Below are 18943 nucleotides of genomic sequence, written 5' to 3'. Positions count from 1 at the left end.
ACAAAACAGATAGTGTTCAGGAACGCATACCTATGCCTTAAAACCAACTAGTGTGAAATCTTTCATTCATTCAATCATGCAAACTATTAGTACAAAGGTGAGCTAACACCTGTGCTCAAGTGAGTGTTTATGTTCTTCTAAAATGGATGGTGGAATGTGAAAAGAAGGAGGAGGAGCGCCCAGCCACCCCCACACCCAGACCCCCGCCGCAGCAGCAGCGGCAGCCGGAATTCCCCCAACGCCACACGGGAACAGGCAGGGAACAACCGCCCCCCGGGCGACCAAGACCGCCACCCAGGCCAGGGCCAGCAGGACCGCCGCGAGGCCCCCAGAGCCAGAGAGCAGGGAGGCGCGGAGGGAAAGAGAGCGCCGCCCCAGCCCAGCCAGGAAAGCAGCCCCCCCGCCGCGCCGGAAGAGCCCAACGCAGGGCCCCACCGGAGAGGGACGCCCACAGCCCCAGACGAGCACCCCACCACCACCCAGGAGTTCCGGGCATCCCCCCGCCCCGACCCCAGGTACGAGCCAGGACCCCCCAAGGGAGACCCGCTCCGCACCCCAGGCAGCCACCCACCCGGCCCACGGTTGGTCCAGGTAGGAGCAAGGCAGGGGCCCGCCGCCCCCGCCCAGGAGGGGGGAACCCCGGGGAAAAAAGGGTGGCCCACAAGGGGTGTTATAAATATGGCCCGACCAGGCTCGGCCATGTTGGAAGTTTGGTGGGGCCCAGCGCCCAGGGGCAAGGACGAGGACCCACCCCCCAGGGACACGAACACCCCCGGCTCAGGTGTAATATGAACCCCCCCACCGTGCAGAGAGAGCACCGCCGGGCCCAGGGAGCCGGCACCCAAGGGACACGGCCGCCATCGCCAAGGGGCCCACACCCCCCACCAGGGAAGGGGTAGGGGACAGATGGACCCAGGTCCCACCTTCCTTGTAAAATGTGTGTGCGTGTATGGGTGTTTGAGAGGGTGTTTGTGTGCATGTGTGTGTGTTTATGTTTGAGTGTATATATTGAAGGGGGAGGGGTGTGTGTACTAAGGGGGGTGCAGTTAAAATTGGCGAGTAGGGCACTAAGGGGACATCTCCTGATTACTCACAGTGATGTCCCCTCACCCTCCACACCAAGGGGCCCTAAATGTCTAAGGTGCGGTTAAAATTGGCGGGTAGGGTGCCAGGATCTGCTGCTTGCTTGCAGTGATGTCCAAGCACCCCCCCTACCAAGGACCCTACATGTCTAAGGTGCAAATAAAACCGAATGAGGGGGGGCCCACTCCATACGGCAACCATAGGAGGGGGGCCACTGCCAAGTAGCCCCCCCCCCCAAGGCGCATCGCAGGCTAGGCCCCCCACCCCCTCACCCTAATATGAGGTTATATGAGGAAGGGGGTAAGTTGGGGACAGCTGGTAGACTGTCCCCTGGTGGTCAAACAGCCGTCCCCCAGCCCCCCCCCAGCAAAGTGGCCAGGGCCACCCAGCCCAGGGGCCCCACCAAAAAAAAAAATTAGTTCCAGTTTAAATAAAATTCAAATAAGTAGAGATCCCACATCTGCTTAAATTTTGATGTTTTAATCTGTCCATGTTTTCACTAAATTTTACTCTGCAATAAAGGGTGAATGTTTGCACTTTGTTGTTCTGTGACCATCTTTGGTTGTGTAGTATTTAACCAGTTATAAAACCCATAGAGATGCGGATCTTTTCTGCAAAGGTGACCTGGCCAAGAGGTTAGAAGCAGAAATATGGTTACAATATAAAATCAATGACATTTGAGTTATTAAAAAAGTAAAATTAAGGTCCAGCAAAGTGACTTCGGGCTGAGCAGGGGAGGTGTATTGGGTATATGTGATTGACAGTGAGATGAACTTGAGGTAATGTAGTCCCACTGCGTGGTACGGAGCAAAGTGATGCCAGTTTCTCCACAAAACCTTCTGTGGAAGTTGCAGATTTTTCTCCTCCACCTTCTGATGATCAAAACCGTGTCTGAGTGTTGAAATGACGCTAGCATGAAAGCTACGAGAAGGATAACGTACAAACAATCCCGAGTGAAACGTTCATTTTAAATCTCATGACCAGTACAGAGTTCGATGGATTCAATGTCAACTGCATTCAACCACTGTTGCCTTGCTTCCAGGTCCACTGAAAAGTTGCGCAAGCCAGTAATTTTTGACAACCGAAGGCAATAAACCGACAAGCCATGCTAAGGCTAACACGCTAACAACCGACTGGTACAGAATCAAATATGGGCGGGGCTTTTGCCACCTGCAGAAAGCGTAGAGAAAGTGTAAGGGGCCATTCGATTGGCTAAAAGCGAACCCGCCTGCTTTGCCGATGGGTTTGATTGACAGATTCACTAGCCAATGGTGACATTAGTTGACCAGCTCCGTCAGAAGAGTCTCAATATTCACCGTAGAAAAATCTCTCACACACACGGGGAGATTCACAAACGAGAACGGGATTTTGAATGCACATTCTGCAATTCGTATGATCTGTACGGTGGCCCTGAAGTGCAAACCATTCAACAAATCACTCGATACAAAAACATTTTTTAAGATCACAGCAACAATTTAAAAAGCGTATTACATTTTAGAAAACAAAACAAAATTTCAGAAACCAAAACATAAAAAAGAAAAAAGAAAAAAAAGAAAAAAAGATTTCAGAAAACAAAATTAATTTCCAGGAAAAAAAAGAAATTTTACAAAATGAAAACATTTCAGAAAAAAAATTAATTTCCAGAAAACAAAATGAAATAAAAAAAATGAAAACATTTCAGAAAAACAAAATGAAATATTAAAAAATGAAAAACATTTCAGAAAAAAAATGAAATATTAAAAAATGAAAAACATTTCAGAAAACAGAATGAATTTCCAGAAAACAAAACGAAATCTTCAAAAATGAAAAACATTTCCAAACCGGAAGAAGCAGGTACTATGGGACAACGCTGATTGGATGATGATGTTTGTCAATCATTTGAACTGAAAAGTATTTTAAATGAAGCGACGACGGATTTTATCGTCCAAACAACAATGTACCATGATAATTCCCGTATTTCCCATTTACATATTAAATCAAAAATGCAGCAAACAGATAATGAAGGTTTAAAATATTTTTTTAATATTTCGTCTGAAGCAGAACGGTCACCCGGAAGTAGTTTGTGTGGATGACGTCCGTTCTGCAGGTAAACAAAGAAAGGGACGGTAAAACGTTAACATAAACTTTAATCTTTGAATATTTAGCGGATGTGATGACAGAACGCACCCAGAAATATCAACACCAACCAGGTTTACAAATGTTTCAAAATGTCGTGAGAGGATAAATTCTGTCTAAAGCAGCAGCTGCGAAGAAACGGGTGTTAAAGACGGCGCACATCAGGAAATGCAGTCCCGCCATCCACTGATAAGGTATGGAAGCACATTTGTTTGATCTAATAAATGTAGCGTTAAACGTGATTTCTAGGTGGGTGTTTACAGACAGATCCAAGATCCTTCAGTCATACGTTAATGACAGGTTACCTCATCAGCTGGAGAGGGGGGGGGGGGTCACGTGGGCAGGATTCTCAGACAGGTGTACCAGCAGCATAAATCAGCAAAGCTGTCAGGTAAACTGCAGCAGTTTGTGTCTCAGAATAACATTTATGAATGCTTCTTATTCATACTATTAAGATCTGTGACTTTAGAGTGTGTCAGTGCACAGAAACATGACAGTAAATGACTGGATGTGCACATCATCAGACACGTCCAGGTGTGTAACTAAAGGTGGCAAAGTCTGTAGTGTAAAATAAATCTTTAAAAAAAACGTTTTAGTCTTTCAGGCAGAGGAGGAATACCAAATTGTTTTAGACTGTATTTTTTATAAGACTGAAATAATGTATTTTATTCTGAGTTTGGTGTTTTGACCCCTCCCTAATGAATTTCTGGTTTAACCCATTTTCTCCTCATTTTGATGAACTCAACTTTTTCCTGAATGAAAGATGAACGGCAGCTGATGTTTTTCTGTCAGGGATTTTTAATTTATTAATTTATTTCTGTCAGGGATTTCAATGGAGCTGGAGTCCAGTGCAGAGGAAGCTGCAAGCATGTACGAGCAGGAACTGGGGTCCCTTACCTGTGCATCTTCCTCTGGATGTGATGCTGAGCAGCAATGTGGACAAAACTTCCCTGACATGACTCTTTTTGATATAGTTGTTAAGCACAAACAGACTTTTCCCAGATGCATTTTTTCCTCTAATAAATGTGACTGACAGGTACGCTGAGTAAATGCTGAATGTAAGCGCAACATTTGATTGACTGCATGAAGAAGCCCATAAAGGAAAATCCACAACCGTTTCTTTGTTTCTGTTACTGAATAACGTATTCATGTTAAGTTTTCAATAAATATACTGCATTGCTATGAAACAAATTTGTTTATTTTCATATCCATTATTACAATCCTCACATTAGCATTCAGTTTTTTCATTGACAAAAAAACATTTCTAAACAACAGCTTTGAAAATCAAACATCATCTTTGTTAATAAAGCTTTAAAACCTAAAATGGTAAACATGGAAAAACTCCTAAATGAAGCAAGCCTAATATGAACATTTTAAACTGGAGTTTTGCTTAAAGGAACATTAAGTTGTTTGGAGTTGTACAAGTGTTTGATGCGATTCCTCAGATGTGATTTCCAGATCGTCAGCCCGACGCTAAAGCCAGGAATTGTGCTTCGTTTTTCACTCCCCACTGCATCATTTACAACTAATCAGGCTTATGCAGCAGGTTAAAGACGTTTTTTTAAAGGACCTGCAATTTAAAAAAAAAATTAGATATTAAGGTTAAATAATATTTATTGATTACATTTCACATAAATCATGGTGACTTGCCTGTACACTGCACAATGATATGAATGACTTTAGTCTTCTTGAATTCCCATGTAGAGCTGCCATCTGTTCTGCAGCACAAACCTTTCTGGAACTTCGCTTTGAGAAACTTCACCTGCAGAAATATCACATGTTAATTCAATTAAGTATTTTATAAACTTTAAAGTTCATTTTTAAGTTTCAGTATATGTGTATATGCATGGTTCTAAAATATACAATGCACTTAAATATTATTTCCCATAAGAACTTGTTTACTGATTTCAGTCTTAAAGTCGATTTTTAGCAACACTGATGCCATATAATTACTGTAATTACTGTATAAATCACAGAATCAGGCTGGCTCGGAGCTTTTTCTCTCATGTTGTCACCGAAAACGGGAACGGCTATCATGTGAAGACGGTTCGTCTCCATTGGGTTCTTTTTGCGCATGCGCAAGATAAAAAGAAATTATCTTTTCAAAGCAGCACTTTAACATCCTAAAATTAACATCCTTAGAGACATGTGACTGACAAAAGAAAAGATCACAGAATTGATTCTTACCTAAAGATGATTGACAGCGTGAACCTCGCAGCCGTAGACATTAGCGCACAGCGTTCAAAGTAAAAGTGCTCACAAACTACTTCCGGGTGACCGTGTGTCAGGCGAAATGTTAAAAAAATAATTTTAAAGTTCATTAACAGTTTGCTGCATTTTTTATTTGATATATAAATGGGAAATACGTGGATTATTATAGTACATTGTTGTTTGGACGATAAAATCCGTCATCGCTTCATTTAAAATACTTTTCAGTTCAAATGATTGACAAACATCATCATCCAATCAGCGTTGTCCCATAGTACCTGCCTCTTCCGGTTTGGAAATGTTTTTCATTTTTGAAGATTTCGTTTTGTTTTCTGGAAATTCATTCTGTGTTCTGAAATGTTTTTCATTTTTTAATATTTCATTTTTTTTCTGAAATGTTTTTCATTTTTTAATATTTCATTTTTTTTCTGGAATTTTTTTTTCTGAAATGTTTTTCATTTTTTAATATTTCATTTTTTTTCTGGATTTTTGTTTTCTGAAATGTTTTCATTTTTTAATATTTCTTCTTTTTCCTGGAAATTAATTTTGTTTTCTGAAATGTTTTTTTTTTTTGTCATTTTTGTTTTTCAAGTTTTGGTTTCTGAAATTTTGTTTTGTTTTCTAAAATGTAATGCTGCTTTTTAAATTATTATTTTTTTTTTAAATTGTTGTTGTGATCTTAAAAATGTTTTTGTATCGAGTGATTTGTTGAATGCTTTGCACTTCAGGGCCACCGTAGATCTGTGAGTTCACATCACATGTGTACCCAAAAAGTCATGTTTGTGAAGCACCTACTGTGTATTTCTGATACATTTATTGTGAATTTCTAAAATGTTTTTGTGAAACACAGTGTGCACATTTGTGCGAAACACTTATTGTGCATTTGTAAAACATTTAGTGTGCATGTGTGAAACACAATCTGTGTGTTTGTGAAACACAGGGTGTGTATTTCCGAATTTATTTTTCACGTTTGCATAAAATGACATTTGTGAATCGGAGCGTGTGCATTCGTAAAACAGGTTGTGTGCATTTCTGATTATTGAGACTGAATTAACTCCATAGAGTACCGGCAGTATGACACAGAGACACTTGATTGGTTAGAATCTGGACCAATCAGCAGCTGTTTAATGGCAGCTTGATCATGTCAAACTGAAACTTAACTCAGCAAAATCAAAGATAGGAAAAAAGTGCGATGACACACAACGCATGCGAATTTCTTTTTGGCGATGCCAGTGGCAGTCATATCACGGTAAATCGCGCTCAAAGTAGTTAGAAAATCAAAATTAGGACAAAAGCGAGATTTGACACAAGGCACTCAAAAACATGTGTTTTGCAAACGCAAAAGACGTTTTTGAAAGCAAAATAAAAAAAATTTAAGCAAAAAAAAAATATCAAAGCAGAATAATAAATTATTTAAAGGCAAATATTTAATATTTTCCCCTGCAACTTAGAAAGTTTTGTGCGCAATGTGGTGGCAGAAATATCACTCCATACAAGTCCAGGAATTTGGCCCCTCTGGCACTTAATGCATTTTAAATGCCGTGCATAGTCAATACATTACAGCGGACTTGGGACTTTTTTGCACATAATCAGATAGCTTATCCCTTGAAGACCATAGCACATATAATATCTCTATTTTGAAAAATTGTGGACTTGGGGCCCCTTTTGAACAAACCCATTCAATTTATATTGATTTCCAGTTGAACATTTCAGTGAAATTCACCATCTAATGCTAAAATTCTCAGTTTTAAATTTAATGAATAGTTAGGGGCTCAGCTAACCTTAAATTTCAAACACCAGCTTCTTTCATCTTGAATTTTCTCTTTTTTTTTGCATTTGTTTTGTGTTTTATTTATGTCTTTAAGTTCTGTGTGGTCTTTTATATCACTAAATACTAGGGGTATTAGGGACTCTGTTAAAACAAAGAGATTCTGAACCTTTTGGTGACTTAAAATCAGATTATAGTCAGTGGAGCCGGCTTTGTTTTCTGAATTGTTGTTGTTCTTGTCAGTGCTGCTCAATGCAGCTTCATCAGTGATCCAGAGCTCTCTTCTACAAATTACTGAGTCAGAGTTCAGAGCTGCTCATTCTGCTTATCCCTGTTTATTTCTGCATCTCATTCAGAGGAAGAATTTCCATTTTTCTTTTTTTTCAACTCTTTGTTTTATTTCCGTCTATTTCAGTCGTTTTTACTTGATCTTCTTCCTTTATTACTGAATTGTAGAAACAGGAAGTTTTTTTCTTTCTTTGTCAAAGTGACTGACTGGAAATGTTGCTCCAGTATGGAGTGTTTTCTGCCTCTCCATGCCTTTGTCTCGTGGAGTGAGAGCAGAGGTGTAGCAGCTGATGGCAGATTCATCTGCCTCCCACCACTGTCTGACTGCAATTACCTGAACCGGAGAGGAGACAGAAGACAAGAGCCAATCAGTGGTGGAGCAGCTGATCTGTTGGTGAAGGAGGATCAGAGCTGATGATGTGTCTTTCCTCTGCAGATTAAGACAGAATATGTGTGTGAGATGTGAATGCAGTGAACCCAGCTGCATGGATCAGTGTAAGGACACAATCCCTCTTAAAGCACACTGTGTGGGGAAGATGAGAGCCAGAGCAAAACTCAGTTGTGAGTTTGTCCATGTCTCTTCTCCATGTCAGAGCTCAGCACTCACATCAGTAACCTTTATGTTTCACAGGAACCAACCTGGACCTGGATCTGAACCCAGCTGGGTGTCCTTTTATTCGAAGGCAACAGTTTAGGAGTGAAACTGTAAATGTTTATCAGAGTTAAAGACAAGGTAAGGTTAGTTGTAAAGAACATTCTGTTTACAAAGAAAATTCCAAATGCTTTTACACAAAAAATAAAAGAAACATTTGAAAAGAATATTCAAAACGTGATCATTAAATACAAATTTTGAGAAAGTTGAAAAAATTGAATTTAGTCCTGTAATAAATTAGGCTTAAAGTAACGGTGAATATGTAAATCTTTGAGTAAAACTAATCAAATGCAGTATAGAACAATTGGATCATCCTGGAAATCTCCAAGGCTAAGGGTGTGGTGGGAGTGAAGCTCGTTTCTTCAGAGTCTGTGATGGAGAGTAGGATTTAGGGGATGGGCACAATTGGGTGTTTTTGATAGTGATACTTTTGGTAAAATTAGCTGTGTTAATATAATTTGGGTGTCAATGTGGCTGTTTTTAGTTTCTTTTAAAAATATATTTCAACCAATCACCTGAAATAAGTGAACCGGAGCCGGTTTAGCTCGTGCTGGTTTGCGGCGCCTTCCGTTCGTGAAACCAGGGTTCGACTCCGGGCTGCTCCCTGTTCCCTTCTCTACCTCTGCCGGTTCCAAGCCCAGTTTGAGAAGGTTGCGTCAGGAAGGGCATCCGGCGTAAAACATTGCCAAATCTACCATGCGACTCGTTCGCTGTGGCGACCCCTGATGGGAGAAGCCGAAAGTGGAAGAAGACCTGAAATAAGTGAACCACGTGTGCTATCCCCGAGTCACATGACAGGATTTTACCAATGGAGACTCAGTGTGTGGTGGGATTGTTGTTGAATGCAGCGTGCATTTTAGTCATTTGCCAGCCAGCTAGTTACAAGAAACAGAAAGTGGTAGACTTAGAGCAAAACTGTATAAGTGGGCAAAATATAAGCAAAGTTTCATAAAAGAATAGGAAAGCAACAGTGACCTTCAGTCATGGACAGCACCATCAAGTAACAACTATAGTCAGGTTCATATTTCCTTGATCAACATAGGAGCTCACAGTCAGTGAGACTGAGCCCCCCCCCCCCCACTTCTAAAAAGCTCACTCCTTACCGGAATGGTTGTCATAGAAACATTGATTCAGACTGACTTAGACAACTCACTGCTGACAGACGTCGTCTGTCTCCAACATGCCAGTGTCCGCATCAAATATAAAGGTCACTAAATTGATTTTATTTGGTTGAAGCTTGAAGAAAGCAGTTTTCTATGAGTGACATCAAACTCGCTCAGTCCATTTCTCATATACAGTCAATGCAGCAGCCCATTACAGAGCTACCAGGACTTCCTGTTTATAAGCTCGTATCAGAGTCGTGTGGACGGACCCCAGTAGCAGTAAAATGATGTTTATAAATTGTAAAATAAAACAACTAAGGAGTCTGAGAGAACAGTTTTCTGCTTTATTTGTCATCTTTCCTTAAATAAGAAAAGAACATGCAAACAAAAATCAAAGTAAGCCGTTAGTTATTAACTCTAATAATAAAGAACATTTAATTGTGATCCATTTTACTTATTTTTTACATTTACATTTTTTAAAGTTAATCAATTAGGCAGCATTGAGAGTACATTGAGAAATGTATGTAATCCATTGACACCAGTGAAGATCACATAGACGAAAATCCAAAGGAACCCAGTGGTTACTTTGTGAACTGCAACCATTCCTGCCTGTTCATCGAATTTGACTTAACCAAAATAAAAGACCCAATTTATCTGCAAAAAACTGAATTTCTTCAGAGGAATCAAAGCGGTGTGAAGCTGAAAGATCCGAACTGTCTTCAGGCTCTGATGAAAGTCTCAGTTACAGAGGTCAGAGCTGCAGCATGAAGCCAGAATTCCAGGAGTGGAGATGTATCCCTGACACACCGCCATGTTCATGCACTGACGAAACGAACAGTCTGGAAAAAAAGTAAGAAGGCATTAAAACATAGACCAAAGTTCCTCCTGTGTGTGAAACTTAAAATAAAAAGAAAAGGTTAGAGCTATGAACAGTGTCGCATGGCCTGCAAGCGCTACCCACCCTTGCCTCTACATGCCATCACTGCCTTTGCTGCCTTCCTCCAAGGTGGCCGCCAAGGTGTAGGTCATGTGGCCATCATGAATAATTTTAAGTTTGTTTGGATACCCGCAACACATATGCATTGGTTTCGTTGGTGAAATCTGAACATTTTCTTTCTAAAGCCCATTGGAAATTTTTGCTCCATTTGTCTTTTTTACGGTTTTGTCCACTATGATGTCATAATTGGGGGAAGGGCGCTGTTCACTATGTCCAAAATTTAACCTAGAACAAGGAGTGTTTAAAATTTGGTGGGTTTTCGAGCATATGGCAAAGGTCAAATTCTCACTTAAAGAAAAAATTCAATGTAAATTTAGAGTCAGTAGTTTATTTTGCAACGTTTTTTGTTTTGTTTCCCACGACCACATTCCTAAACCTTGTGATATCATCATTTTTTCCACAGGAGTTCAATGATGTTAGCGAAGGTAGGAGCCAATTGATTAAAATCCCTAGAATGAGTTGTTATTTGTAGCAGGTACTAAATGTGCTTTTTTTTTTTTTATTCAACATGGTGGCCTCTATTCAAGGTCAAAGGTGAATAGAATTTCTCGTGGTGGTTATTGACTTTGCTGGCGGCATGTCTGAGATATTTTGTGAAAATCGCACATGGACAAAAGTGTGCTGTTCAAAATGCTCAAGATGCTCAAAATTCATTTTCTGTGGGTACTAGATGTGTGCAAATTTTGGTGAGTTTCTGTGTCAGTAGCAGGGGTCACCTTTTTTTATAATGGCGCAGAAATATTTCCCATTGTGAAAATAATACGGTACTTGGAGTTAGTGACTGCTGCTGCGGGCAATGATAAAGAACTTTGAGGACCAGTAGGAAGAAAAGTTATTTAAAAAAAGTTATGTTCTTATCAGAACTTTCAAACTTCTAGACCAGGGGTCTGCAACTGAGGCTCTGGAGACTTCCTTACTGTATAAAATGTAATTTGTATTTATTATAAAAGTAACAATCATATAAATGTACAGTTGTAAAATATGTTTCTTAAGCATAAAATAAAATGTTCCAGCTCCTACAGGCTTTAATCAGTAAGAAACAGACCTTTCAATGTGAATGGTTGAAGACCCCTGCTCTAGACTAAACAGATTAGGTTTAGTTTCTGTGAGGCATCTTCCAGCCACTAAAGAAGACTCACTCAGAGCTCCTTGGAAAATGACAGCAGCACAGGCATTTTGGGTTCTGGAGCAGATCTGAGTGCTGGTGGGAGTGCACAGTCCCCCCCCAGTGGAGAAGCAGAAGTTACATTCCAGAGGCTCACCTGAAGGTAAAAAAACATGCATAAAAACAGAAAATGAATTGTGAAAAACAAGCAAAGCAACAGATCAGGACTAATGGAAACGAGGAACAGCTGCCTCATAGTTTCTTTTTTTTTCTCCTTACAACGGTTCTGCTGCAGTGCAGGGTTAGTGGCATCTGGCACAGGGTGTCTTGAAGTTGTGCAAGGTAAATGATATCTCAAGATTATCAAGGCATTCTGGATAGAAATGTGCTGCCTAGTTTCAGAAAGCTTGGTCTCAGTCACAGGTCATGGGTCTTCCAACAGGACAACGATCCAAAACATTGGACTATTCTAAAAAGGCTTTCTGTGAGCCCAGATCTGAATCCCATTGAACATCCGTGGAAGGAACTGAAACATGCCATTTGGAAAAGACATCCGTCAAACCTGAGACAACTGGAGCAGTTTGCTCATGAGGAGTGGGCCAAAATACCTGTTGTAGGTGCAGAAGGCTCTTTGACAAATACAGAAACCGTTTAATTGCAGTGGTTGCCTCAAAAAGTTGTGCAACAAAATATTAAGTTATTGGTACCATCATTTTTGTCCAGCCCTATTTCATTAGTTTTTTTTTCAAATAATATTGTTAATCAACAACTCAAAAGTAATGGCTGATTTTGATTATTTAATTTTCCAAAAATTTAATATATTGTTACTTTTGAACGTTTCAAGTCATTTCAGTGAGAATTGTGGACTTTATTTCTTTAACTGGGGGTACCAACAATTTTTTCCACCGCTGTATTACATCCAAAGGTGAAATTCTGACACCATAAGCTGAAGATATCTGTATATCAATACACTGTGTGTTAGGATCAAGGGATAAAGCAGATGGGGAGAAGTATGACAGTGTGAGCTTTGAAGCTCAAAAGACACGTAACTGTAATTGGATCTGACATTACAGAAGAAGAGAGAAGGACAAAACAAAAACATTGTATGCAGAAATGATGAGGATTTTGCTGGGTGTTGTAAATAAATGGACAAAGTGAACCTCCAACCTGACCAATGAGGGAAAATAAAACAAGCAGTTACAACCCCTGGAGCCTCATTTATAAACGTTGCGTACGCACAAAAGAAGGCGTACGCCACTCTCTACGCAATAGTTGAGATTTATAAAAAGCAAACTTGACGGGAAAATGTGCAGTCCTTCACGCAAGCTCTGACCCAGGCGTACGCACAATAACGGGTGAAATGAGAAACGGCGACACCTTCGGCAGATGGAAGAAACACGTGAAAGGGAAAATGACAATACTGCCTCTCAGAAATTACATGAAGACTTTACAAAGCAAGTCGTACAATTAACAGCCTACACGAACACCCGTTTGATTGATCAGCAGTGAAACAAATAAAAAAAAATCAAACGAAAATTACAACAGAAATTCAAATGAAAACTTATTTGCAAAAGAAAAGTGAAATATGATCTGCAATATTGGCATGTTGTGCAATTCATCCTCATAAATAATATAGTTAACAGAACTAAATAATGTACAAAACTGATATTCTCATCAATGTGTCCGTCTGGCGGAGCAGATATAGGTGCAATTAGACAGACAGATGGATAGATAGAGAGAGATGCATTAATTGTCCACTGGGGAAAGTTGTTTTCATAGTAAAACATTTCTTCATAAGCTACGGAATTATGGTATTCATGCATATGCCTTTATTTTGTTTTATTTTTGATAAAACAATGTATGGCGTATGTCTCAACCATTCAGAAGGCAACAAGAAATTACATTTGCGCTGATCAATTTCCCTTTTCCACGTCGATTATTACTGACATCTGTAGCTTGTCAGATGTAATTAAATGGATGGAAATAAAATGCCCCATCACAGTGCGTAATGACGCACAATGGCTGATCTTGCACTCTTAGAAAATGTGGCAAATGGAAGAATTCGGAGTGAACGCATCTTTAGACAGCAAGAAGACTTGCTGGCAAACGAGGACGTGTGGCTTATGAGCCGGTTCCGACTTCCTCGAGCCGTACTGTTGGCGCTTTTGGTGGTGTGTCACCCGGTGCATATGGCGCGTCGTGTTCCCCTGCGCCTCAGTCACCACTCCACTTAAGGGATTCCCCAATTATTGCCGCCAGTCTGTCATCAAGAGGGGTCAGCTCCGGTGCCGCCCCGACCATTTCTTTTTTATTTCGGCCACGGTCCGAGGTTGTGAGGCTACAGCGTTTGCGCCGTCTGCCACCTTTTGCCACTCACGTGCCTTTTTGGCATTAGTAATGCCCACACCGTGCCCTCGAAACAACACTTTTCTCCTCTTTTCCACCTCGCCAATGATAACTTCTACTTCACATTAAGTGAAGTTAAGATTTTTTTCATTTCCTCTCTGTGTTTGCCATGGTTTCGCAATCAATGAATATTCATTTGTGGGCGTTTCACGGACTATTTATGGGTAACAATGGGCGTGTCATGAAGCCGCAAAAGCTGCGCTGCATTTAGAATTGGTTGTGATTTATTAAGGGAAAGATGCGTAGGATGTGCGTGCGCACGGTTTTATAAATCCGAATATTTCTGTGCGTACGCACGTCTTATGTTTCATCCGTACGCCACTTCTGACGCAAATCCTACGCAAAGTTTTATAAATGAGGCCCCTGGTCTTTAGTGTGTGTGCATTTAAGTTTTGGCTCCTGCAGAGGTCCAGCCCCTCCACTGCTGCTGACCCTGTTTCCTGCAGAGCCGATTGAGGCTAAGTCCCACTTATAAATGGCTTTGTGGCCAACTTAACACGCCCAGTTTTATACAATTTCTCTATGTTATCTATGTATGGTTCTGCCTGAAGAGAACCATAACTTAAGTGAGGGCAAGTCCCAGATTGTTTTAAGCGGTTTAAGTGTCAGCTGGGATCAGCTTTTTGCCTGGGTGAGCCCTGAGCACCGTTGTCCTGACATGTCCTTTGCTTTTGTGTTTGTGTGCCAAGGTTTGTGCTTGTGAAGAGGTACACCAGTTGAGTTCACACTTCACTAAAAACTGCCTCATTCTAAAGCGAGGTTAATGAATGAAGTAAAAATTAGTGAAGAGGTTGAAAAAGAGACTATTTTCAGTTCAGAAAAGCGGAAAGAACAGAAGCACATACAGACAATAGCAACAAGCTCACATGGCGTCAAACTAAAACTGCTTTCAAAATCCCATGAAGCTGAAAGAAAAACAGTTCAGAACACTAAAGACTTACCTTGGTGCAAAGCTATCAGGAGAAGGATAAAGCTTGATGCAGCTCTCATGTTGTAATCCTGGAAAAACAGAATTCACCGATGAGGTAATGGAATTACAAACAGATCTTAAAGTTTTGTTTGGAATCTGCAGCTCTTTACCAGTGATGTTCAGAACTAACTGTTCTTAACCCGGTTGAACTGAATATCTTCTGGTTTCAAGAGACAGTTAAGACTTCTATTTATTGATTGGTCAGAAACGGGAACCAAGTAACTTTTCTGTTGTTATTTTTTTTCCTGAATAAGAGGAACTTACTTTTCTGATTTCACTGAGGTCATCTTTAAATTTTCCAAGAGCAGAATCACATTGAATTCATTTCTTGTTCTTCATATCTCTGGTTTTCTAATGTTTACCTTCACAGCAGCTTCTTCTAAGAAATGGAAACACTTTGTTGAAGGGTTACTCGCTTAAATGACGTAACTTTACAGGTCTGTGAAGGAGCTGTCACACAACAAAGTGTAAGAAAATACTGTAAAAAAATACTGAATAAAAACTATTAAAACAACTTGAAGAACTCCTCATTTCTCACAATGTGTTACTCTAAACTGTTTAAAGAACCAACAAAAAAGCAGATAAAGAAAATGTTGAGTTTAGTAAGACATAAAAGGTGAAGTCTAAGTCCTGGCGTGACCTTTTGGTTCACATGAACTGTCAGATAAGTCAGTGGAGATTACAACACAACAGGATTTCCAGCAGTGACTTAAAGAAGGAATTTAGACACATTTCTGCAGCAGTTACATATAAATGTGCACTTTACTGAATTTCCAAAGGACAGCCCTGACCGTTGTAATCTTCTTCTTTACATAGATTGAGAATGAAACATGTAAAAATTTAGCACCGGATTAATGTATCTATGATTTTGAGAAGAAGACTAAGACGAAAATTGCGCAATTTTTTAGAAACAGGCTCATCAGCCTTACATGTCAAATACTTTGGTGAATTGGATCATCTATAGTGCAAGAACATCAACAAAAAAATCAGATAATAAGATAATTTAGAGAAATCTCTGTGCACCAGGGATGAGGCCAAAGATCTCTATTGATCTTCAGGCTCTTGGATGACACTTGTTAATGTGATCATGTCAATGACAATGCTAAATGGCTACAGAAACATACAATTCATAAAAGCATGTTATTGTATCAGTATGAGTCCACTGATATGTTAGACTTTGTTTAATCAAATGTGAAATCTTTTTCACAAACCTTTTCTATATAGTCACCGCTGCAAGTTCAGCAAATTCAAGTTCTCATCTGGTTTTTGTAACTGCTGGTACATAAGTGTTTATTTATTAAGGCCATTGATAATGTTTTCTTTTAAAGGCAACCAGACTGAAGGTGTCAAATATATTACCTTTGGATAGAATGCTTTAATGTCATTGTAAAATGAGCAAACACAACAAAATTAAGGGTGCTCATCATGTCAAAGTACATCTGTAATCATATAATGCAGTGCAAAAAAACCTATAAATATGTGTATATATTCAAATGTTATGCATTTGGAATTATTCGTAAAAGAGCCTGCTGTTCCATGGATAATACCGGTTTTTAATTTTGTTTGTTTTGCTGCAAACACACCACATCTGTGAGACTATCCCTTTGTCCTGTTTTATCAAAAATCTTGTAATAATCATTAAACTAATGATAGTAAATGTAACCAAACAAAAATGTAAAAAAGTACTCATGACCAAACTCTAGTTTTTGTAACTGTTAAGTGCTTTGGGACTTCAAGTAAGGCAGAAAAGCAGTGATGTGTCTAACATGTTGGTTACATTCTCCCCGCTTTAGACTATGCACGTCCAAGTTGCATGGGACCTTAGCTGGGTTTTGATGATTGCACCACAGCAGCATGGTTTAAAGCTTCCGTATATGCTTTAGACACGTTATGAAACAGTGTCTGAACAACTGAAACAAGGGGATTTCCGAGCACTGAATAATTAAGTCGGCGCGGTTGTTGACGTTGCCGAGTAGAATGTCTGAGTGGCAAATCTGTGTCTGCTGAAGTACTAGGCACCTCAGCAGAGCTAGAATTGTCTTCATCCAAAAGTGACTCAGATTGGCAAACACCTTTAGCTGTCTATAAAATAAATAATCTCTTTAGAACAAATGTGTTCTTGTGTGTATCTTTATGCTGTTACCTGCTGTTGGATGAATGGTGAAATATTCAGTTCCTGACATTGTAAATCTGACTCCAGAGGAGCCAGTCCCTCACCAGCCATCAACCTCACCGCATGTCACTGTAGAAAAGCACTCAACAAGTAAACAGAAGCCATCAGTAAAGTTCTGTGACCTCATAGTCACAGAACATTGGAGGACACAGTCAAACGCCTTTTTCAAATCCACAAAACATATGGACTGGATGAGTGAACCTCTCTAACACTTCTCTCTCTAACTATGGAGAGTGTAGATCATTGTTCTAAAACCAGGACAGTACACATTCATTCCTGAATCTGAGGTAGAATAGAATATTACAGAATAGAATGCTTTTGTTGTACATTATGTATTTTACAATGTAAAAGATAATTTTTACTCCAAAATTCCACCCACATTTCAAATGGAAACAGATTCCGGCTAAGATATAAAAGTTCAGACACCAAAACAGACTGGGCTTTAAAAAGGTAGAAAGTTTTAAACTAGAGCAGGACTGCAGTCTTACCCCATTAATGTATGGACAAATTCACACCTGCAAGGGAGTCTTGAGAGAGAACAAGAAAAGAAACTGATTAAAAAAACTGGAAGAATGAGATTGCAGATGAAAATCAATCAAAGAAAAAGACAACATAAGATGGTTCTCAAATATTGCCAAAGCCAAACAGAGATGAAATAAAGTGAGAAAGAACCAAGGCCTGAGAAAAGAAAACTGAAAAAAGAGAAAAGAAGTGAAGTAAAGATCTAAGAATTGCATTGAAAGAGTCCCAGACATGGTTGTGGCTTTTTTGGAAGAATCCAAATTGCAGAATGGAGAAGTAAGACGCAACAGAAACAATGAACTCTTCCTCCATTTAAAGCTTGCAAATACATTTCAAAACCTTTTTCCCTTCTCTTCTCTTTCCAGATGCTTTTTGGAGATGAAGAACTGCTGAATTTCATAATTTCTTTCTAATCTCCAAGGTATAAGTGACTATACTTAAAGCGTCCAGCTGAAGCTGTGGTTTCCTGATGATATCCAGCAGTCCAGCCAGATGGCAGAGCTCCTGCTCGTACTGGACGATGGTTCCTTCACAGTGTCTGAAGATTTCTTCAGCAGTCGCTCACTGATAAACTCTCTCAGAGACTGAAGTGAAAACCTTGTTAATGCAGTTGCTCCAGTATTAAGCTTAAAGTCACACAAACACTGTCTTTGTCTTGGGGTTCCGAGATGGAGATGGAGCTGATCATACGCTAGTCTCGCAATCACACCCATGTTGTCTTTACATTTAGTACTTATTCACTCATTTACGACACTTTTGAGAATGCTGATAGTTCTGACATGAACGTTAAAATAGGGGGGGCGGACCGGCCAGAAGTGAGCCTGAGGTGGGGATCTGGAGAAACAAAACAAAAACAAGTTTAGAAAACTGTTAAATTATCCTGCAGCCATTCCTGTTCCTCGAGGAACAGGAATGAAGAGGAGGATTCCCGACGACTCTCCTCGGGGACAGGAAACATGAAGCGGAGCAGCTCCGGCGAAACTTCTTCTGGAACAAGAAACATAACCATGGGGGACAAAAAGTAACCATCCTCAAAGACATCCAATAAATCGACTCACTGGAGTTAAAAGCCTGGGTAAAAAGATGAGTTTTAAAAGTGTCTTAGAACTCCTGGGTGGTGGTGGGGTCCTTGTCTGTGGCGGGGGTGCTCTCCTGAGGTGGGGCCCCGCGTTGGGCCCTCCTGGAGAGACTGCTCTTCTGGTTGGGCTGCACTGTATGCCCCCCCTATGTCTCCCAGCTCTCTGGTGTGCAACCATTCTGTAGTTGGTAAGAGGCGGCAAACCGATTTGGGGTTGAACGTTAGCCCTGGTGGACAAAAAGGTCTCTGCCTATAGTTTGATCCTACACAGCAGAAACTGGAGTGTTGATTCCCACTCCCTCAGAGTCAATTTCAACACTTTTTTAGGGTTTATATAGCTCCACACTTTTTTGAGTTAAATTAACATTTTCAAAATAGTTAAATTATTTAACACCCAGTCAGAGTCACTTGTTTAACTCAATAAATATGTTAAATTAACACCGAGTCAGAGTCACTTGTTTAACTCAATATGTTA

The 18943-nt window shown here is 40.1% G+C and overlaps 1 protein-coding gene across 3 annotated transcripts; it reads right to left on the bottom strand.

Moving 5' to 3' along the window:
- Nucleotides 1-7010: 7010 nt before the first annotated feature.
- On the bottom strand, nucleotides 7011-16934 carry LOC110016206. 3 transcript variants are annotated; one of them, XR_002291512.2, is made up of 5 exons: nucleotides 14806-14928; nucleotides 14667-14724; nucleotides 11354-11476; nucleotides 8868-10056; nucleotides 7011-8629 (listed from the first exon to the last, which is right to left on the bottom strand). XR_002291512.2 is itself a non-coding variant. In XM_020708225.2 (4 exons), exons 1-4 carry the CDS (start codon nucleotides 16917-16919, stop codon nucleotides 9956-9958), a joined length of 363 nt encoding a protein of 120 aa, XP_020563884.1. In that variant the 5' UTR covers nucleotides 16920-16934; the 3' UTR covers nucleotides 9899-9955. The 3 variants fall into 3 exon arrangements, 1 of the variants encoding a protein (XP_020563884.1); XR_002291509.2 differs by lacking the exons at nucleotides 7011-8629; nucleotides 14806-14928 and adding an exon at nucleotides 16839-16934 and having other exon boundaries at nucleotides 9540-9681; nucleotides 9900-10056; XM_020708225.2 differs by lacking the exons at nucleotides 7011-8629; nucleotides 14806-14928 and adding an exon at nucleotides 16839-16934 and having other exon boundaries at nucleotides 9899-10056.
- Between the last annotated feature and the right edge of the window lie 2009 nt (nucleotides 16935-18943).

This window comes from Oryzias latipes, chromosome 2, assembly GCF_002234675.1.
Source record: "Oryzias latipes chromosome 2, ASM223467v1".
Classification (NCBI taxonomy): domain Eukaryota; kingdom Metazoa; phylum Chordata; class Actinopteri; order Beloniformes; family Adrianichthyidae; genus Oryzias; species Oryzias latipes.
The sequence above is the reverse complement of the archived record's forward strand: the minus strand, read 5'-3'. Positions and strand labels throughout refer to the sequence as shown.

Coding starts and splice junctions, on each gene's coding strand:
- LOC110016206 (XM_020708225.2), bottom strand. CDS start 16,919: ATGGCTGGTGAGGGACTGGCTCCTCTGGAGTCAGATTTACAATGTCAG. Junction 14,725..16,838: donor CACCATTCATCCAACAGCAG/GTAACAGCATAA, acceptor CTGTTTTTCCAG/GATTACAACATGAGAGCTGC. Junction 11,477..14,666: donor CCTGATAGCTTTGCACCAAG/GTAAGTCTTTAG, acceptor TTTTACCTTCAG/GTGAGCCTCTGGAATGTAAC.